The sequence below is a fragment of the Penaeus japonicus genome, unplaced genomic scaffold (genome assembly GCF_977035675.1).
Source record: "Penaeus japonicus unplaced genomic scaffold, GWHDUDI00000001_assembly GWHDUDI00000003, whole genome shotgun sequence".
NCBI classification, from domain to species: domain Eukaryota; kingdom Metazoa; phylum Arthropoda; class Malacostraca; order Decapoda; family Penaeidae; genus Penaeus; species Penaeus japonicus.
This window is the reverse complement of record NW_028234405.1, coordinates 50,263,445-50,270,115: the sequence shown is the minus strand read 5'-3', so window position 1 is coordinate 50,270,115 and position 6,671 is coordinate 50,263,445. Positions and strand designations below refer to the sequence as shown.

Genomic DNA, 6,671 nt, shown 5'->3' with positions numbered 1-6,671 from the left:
ACCCAGACTGAAAAATAATTTTGATAATACAATGAATAATAGTAGAATGTTCCTGCTCTAAATCATTTGCAATTAGCTTTCAATCCAACCATAAAAGGTTATGTATAAATATAAATATATATATATATATATATATATATATATATATATATATATATATATATAATATATATATATATATATATATATATATATATATATCACTCAGATGATCTTTTACACAGAATGCTTCCTCTTCAAATAAGCTCTTAAATCAAAAAGATTCCTCGTTCTGACAAAAAGCACTATCAGTTTTCTTGCACCCATATGCAGATATACTGTACACTGAAAAAAAAATTCATAAAGCATTTTTCAAAAACATAATAATCTCTTTCTAACATCAGGTTTTGATAAAGTTGGAAGTATCTAACACTTTCCTACCACATAGTCCCATGGGAACTTTTAAACTATGATTAAAAAAGCAAGGAGAAAATTTGTCTCCGTACCAAAAACTAGGTTATGTCTGGAGCTATACTATAAACATATACTCCAGTAATTACACTACCAGTCTATAGTCATTTGTGAAAAATCATCTGTGTTTCTGAGTATAAAGTTTTGAAAAAACTCTGTAAGATCTGAAGCTGGAAGTGTGCAGGTATGGTGAAAGACTAAAGGCAAAGTTGTATGGATCTTATATATTCTTACATGTTTAAAATCTTATTGTAATCTATTTAAAATTCAAGTTATATACATGTCATACACTTTTAACACAAATGTAAAAAATCAAAACAAAATTCAATAAACAGACTTGCATATAGAATGGGTTTACAATTAAATGTCTTTAATCAGGCATTGCCACATCAAAACCCATGACAAACTGCCTTTTTTTTTCATTTTCATGGTATTAACATCCAGACAAACATGTTGATCTATAAAGTATCAAATTACACATATATCACAATCGGAAAACGGGCTGGGAAAAAAACGCAATTTCTTTGTTCCAAAATACATTTATAAAGAAGCTGCACACAATATATCAATGTTGGTTGAGATACTTTAGCTATAAAAATGTCTTCAGGTGCATTTCTTTATGAACCAGAAAAGTTGACAGCAGATAATTAAAGTCACAATTTATCTTTATGATCCTTCGCCCTCTTAAAACAACTCCAAAAGTGATGAAGGTTGTAATATAAACACAATTGGTAGGTTGTCACATTTATAAAGCAGTCCTTTGGAAAATTAGCTTGCTTGGGCAAAAAAACAGAAAAAAAAAGAAAGAAAAAGTAATCACTTTGTAAAATATCATTACATATATAAATAGGATTCCTTTTTACAACTACGACTAATCTGACCATATTTACCAACAATATAAAGAAATTAAAATAAATTTGATAATGCCAACTGATTAAAATACGAAGAAGTACACCAGGAACACCAATCCAACCACAGCTCCGGCAGCAATTTTCGCGTAGGTAGACCGCATGTTCAAGTATTGGGCGTCTTTGTGGTACTTTTTCGACATCATTGATAAACCGGAAGCCTTTGTTTCCAAATCTGAAATAAAGGAAATCAATCAATATCAATTTTAATGATACTTAATGGACATTACTTATATTATTAGAAATACTCCCATTGCTTGTGATAATAAAACCTTTTTATGTAAACCTTTACATTTAAAATTTTCCTCTACATAATCGACGCTAAAATGTCACCTCTCTTTATTTTGCTTTGCAGTTTCCTTACAAACTTTGGTAAAGTATAATAAATGATTGAGTTATATCTCAATAAACAAATACATAAAAACTGGAAAATCTCAAAAATTAAAATTAACTTTATGAGAAAGAAATATATATATTTCATCACCTGCAGCTGATAATTTCTTATCCTCTATTATAATTAAAGATATACTTTTCTGATATATTTTTTAATATTTGCCCTATCATAAAAAAATGTTTTTTAGACCTGGCTTTGCCACAATTTTTAGCTCTACTATTCTTCAACTGCAATTCTTTTTCTGCATTTTCTCATGTGGCTCAAAATACAGTCCTTTCTGACTTGCAAAACACTTTTCCATGTTGATAAAATGGCCGATAAACCCACTAAACACAAAACATATTTATTAGAAGATGAGACTACAGTTTCAAAATCTAGGTGGATTTTGAAACTGTAGTCTCATCTTTTAATAAACATGTTTTATGTATAGAGGGTTTATCTGCCACAGTCACTTCTGTAATGGAACTTGAAAGTCCGGCTGCCATAATCATGTGAGAAAAAACGACTGAGTGATAAGAATAGTGTGGGCTTATCCCTTTCCTTCATGGAAGTTAAAACAAACTATACTGAGAAGTTCCATTCCCATTAGGACTCCAAACCAGTGCATTAACCCATCCCCGACGGGGGAATTCTAGCCCTGAATGTCCAAATGCCGGGGCGTTCGAATTATTAGGCCTAAATCAATTGAATGGCTGGCACAATACTGTGCCGCCCGGCAACTGGGCTTTTGAATGCGCGGTACACATGCTGTACCACCCGTCCTGTGTGGGTTAATGTTTACTGTATAGACCAAAAAAAATGCCACAATCTATAAATAAATAAATAAGAGTGAGATAGTCTAAAATCAGTGATCAAAAATTTCTTCCTCTCCTCACCTGACAGTGCAGCACCTCGTTGCAAAACATCATCAATGTTGTCCATCATAATCCTCTGCACGTCGTTCAAGTCTTCTCGTAGCTGGTGCATGTGACGTCGTCCTCTTTGGTCGCTATACTGGCGCCGGAGTTTTTGGATGTACGTGTCTGAAAGGGAGTAATGTTATCGTTAACATGTCAAATAAATCACTAATGGTAATGCCAACTTGAGAAACAAAAGGTCATATCAATTCTATAATATCATACTCTATCTATTCAACCCTTAACCCTTTCCCAACCAGGCACGCACTATGCAAAACAAAACAAGAAAAATGACCACATACCAAACTCTATGAAGGAATACGGCCTAGAAACCTGTGCAACTCGACGTCCGTACTGCGAATTGAATTCAGCAGCCATTTCTTCGAGGAATGTAAAAGCTGACTTTTTGCTGAAACCACGCTCACATAGCACCAGATAACACGCTTCATTGTCAATTACATAGCTGAAAAGAGGGTAGAAAATCACCAACAATTCATAAATATAAATGAAAAACAATAAAATAATCACATGAATACAATTTCTTTTCTTTATATCTGAATTTTAAATAAAAAAAAAGGTCTACAGTAAACATAACTTCGTTCACCTATTTTTTGCTTCTCTGTGACGGAATTCTTGCATCATGCTCATTAAGTTCATCAAGTTCATTATGTTAAATACACAATTTAACACAATGATAACCAGTGTGCACTCCTTATAATCCAATACTTTCTAAACTTACATTTTATATTAAAGCAAATAATTTGACTAAATAAAACACACTGATCAAAGAAACTAGTAAAATGCAATATCAAATAGGTTGCAAGCTACTTAATCTTGAAACAAATATCTTCAATAAACAAAACCTTTGTCCAGCTCTATTCAATAAAAATATCTGCTACAGAAAATCTAGGATCTCCATGAACTGCTTTTCTCTCAATAATATTGTTAGATTGTATAAATTATCGAAAGATAATGCTTCTTTTCAAAATTATTTTAAGGTATACATTTACTTACAATACATGAATAGCTAAGGAAAAAAAAAAAAATTGTTCCATTCACATACTATCTGTTACCTATCAACACAAAATACTTACTGAAAAAGATAGGGGCCAGTTTCTATGGAACATCTGTTTGGGCTGTTGACTGTTAATTTTTTGAAGAGCATCTTAGCCTGGTTTTGATACTCCAGCAGATTTCTTCCAGACTGAAATGCAAGCTATAGATTAATAATCAAATTTCTAATAAGGAGAATATACGTGACAACTTTTACCGACAAACATTCACACAAAATCAAATATAAATAATAAAAACGCCAAGAGAAGTCACATCATGGATCGCAGGACCCCCTAATACTCCACCTCCTCTTTATCTGAATCAAATGAGCAACATCAACGACTGGCAATTCATATAACCGAGTGACCACACACTAAACTCAACGTAACCTGACGCTGCCTATAGAACTAGTCTGGTAGTTAGATTAGTTCATACAGTGCATACAGGTTGGCTATATAGGGGAAGACTAGCACAAATACTTGAAAATGTGTATAGAAAAAAAATCTAATTATACCATTAGCCTAGTATATCCTTTTGTTTCCTTATATGCTTTTAGCCATTCTTTTGTTCTGTGAATATCAATATATCATATTATATCTTTTAACATTCCACTATATATATTACAATGCTAACTATATTATATTTTGTATGGTACTAATACATGTTCAGTGCGAGTACAGTATTATCATTCTAAATTTATCTAATTGAAATCCATAAATACTTAAAACAGACTTTTGAGTGAATTTAAAACTTTTTGGAGAGTTTTCATCATGTTTCAAATGCATCCATCAAAAATAATAATTAAGAAGTAAACACACAAATCATACTAATATAAAAGATTACCAAGCTTACAAAAATTGTCCCAATTAGCCTCTTATCTGGTCAACATATCTGTGGTGACTCACCTCTCATGAAATTCACCACAAAGACATCCCACTATGTCTTTAAGATGATAGCCACTGCTATCTATTGTTATGAGTAATGATACTCCATAACTTATTCACTGTTCTTCTTTGCTATCTCTCTCTCTCTCTGAGTAGAGGGCAGAAGAAACACTAGTTCACTGGTTTCTTTCTTTACTGAGTGGACACATGTTCTGGCACAATACAAATTTGGTAAATCCTAGACTCTACATAATTTACTTTGTTTTTATTACCTTCAACTGTTCCAGATAAAATCCCAAATAAAATAATGACTTTAAAGATATGCTACACTAAAATCAAAGTACTCCTCTACACAATTGGAGCAAAATCTGGCCACCATGAAAATGATAGGAATTGAACAGCTTTCACCCACAGTAGCTTCTAATGTCACATGGCGATCCATGACAATATAATCTAATATTCTTCTCCTTGTTATTCTGCTTCTTTATTTCTCTTTCTGGAAGAGGGATGTTGGTGGACCCCTGGCTTTTCTTGATTATTAATTATTCCTCAATTTTTCTAGCTGACTGGCAATGGTTATTTAATCATAGCATGGAGAGCAAGTAGCTGCAATGTATATCTAATGATGGGAAAGCTTATTTTGAATCGGGTGTATAACATCTCTGGCAAAGGGGACAAATATTAATGTTTTAGAAACCCAGCCAACCCTAATTTGACATTGCAATCCTTAATATTCTGAGGGTCTTTAGCTGATTTTAGAGTAAATTTTCAGTCCCCATGAATAACAAGCAAACTATCTAGACTGCAGAGTAATGCAGATACCACAGAGATTTCTGTGCACTAGCAAAAAATCCTGTGTGCCCAACAATTTCTTTTGATGCACACTTTGAGAATGAACTTGGTGTGCTTTTAATTTTAAAAGTATTCAATTTTAGAGATGCAAAATAACAGGATTTGACCATGAGGCAATAATGTATCTCTGGATCTTAGATTCATAAGTAATAATAATTATCAGCAATTAGTATAACTATAACAACCAAGTGCATAACTGCCCTTGAGTGTGGCCCATCTCTTGGTGTAATGAAATTTTGGAGATAATGTCTCAGTGTCCACTTGCCATACTCTGTAGTGTGGCAAACAATTAATGCCTCAAACAACAATAGTAATAAAAAAATCAAGGAAATGCTAAGACAGAGCAGCGTTGTCAGGGAAGTTCCTAGCCTTATTTGTTCATAATATTACCAATCCATTGCATATGGACAGGTACATCAGAAAACCTATTTCTGTAAACATTTTGTGAATAATGAATACACAATTGAAACAGAACATGAAATAAAAAAACATATCAGTCTCATTTCAGGTGTTGCCAATGCAAAGCTACTTATAAGTCATCACATTATAACAATGCCATCAGTTCAAGATAAAACTATTTAGATAAAACTATTAATCTAAATATGACAGGTTGCGCCATTGACAAGTGGTCATTGCACACAACATCAACAACCATTTCTGCATAATTAATATTACATAATCATTTAGCTGAATTGATATAAAAATCCCCACATAATTCGTCATTAGAAGACACGAGACAAAATCAATAATAAACTTAATATCACTTCGACTTATAATAAAAAGAACGGCTGGGAAGCTTCGCAGAAACGAACTTACTAATTTCCTCTTTAAATAACATAAAACTTGCCTGTTCATCTTCCTGTAGTGATGCAGCAAGTGGCAGCCCATCTGAGGCTCTTGCTATCATCGTCATCAAAACCATGGTTAGTTAGAGTGTTACTGTTATAATTTTAAAAGGAAAGTGAAGACAGATCACTCCGAGTCTTCTGGTGCCTAACAGCTGTCCGACGATATTATATCCGGTTCGCGTAGAGGAGAAACGTGTCAGATTCCCTGGTCTTTCCATTAAATTAATCAGGTATTTTCTTCCTTGTAGATTTTATATCCCAGATTAAGGGTCCAAATGTATCACGTTTCTTAGGAATATGGTCTAATATTATTTTTCAATACTATAGGGTTATGACACTATGAGCTTTAATGAACTATGCGCTTTTACATGACCCGGATAGAGGGC

At 33.0% G+C, this 6,671-nt stretch overlaps 1 protein-coding gene across 1 annotated transcript; it reads right to left on the bottom strand.

Moving 5' to 3' along the window:
* Positions 1-661: 661 nt before the first annotated feature.
* Sec22 (vesicle-trafficking protein SEC22) lies at positions 662-6,463 on the bottom strand. The gene is made up of 5 exons (XM_043006216.2): positions 6,285-6,463; positions 3,743-3,852; positions 2,951-3,111; positions 2,628-2,774; positions 662-1,533 (listed from the first exon to the last, which is right to left on the bottom strand). The coding sequence occupies exons 1-5, from the start codon at positions 6,357-6,359 to the stop codon at positions 1,385-1,387; spliced, it is 642 nt and encodes a 213-aa protein (XP_042862150.1). The 5' UTR covers positions 6,360-6,463; the 3' UTR covers positions 662-1,384.
* Between the last annotated feature and the right edge of the window lie 208 nt (positions 6,464-6,671).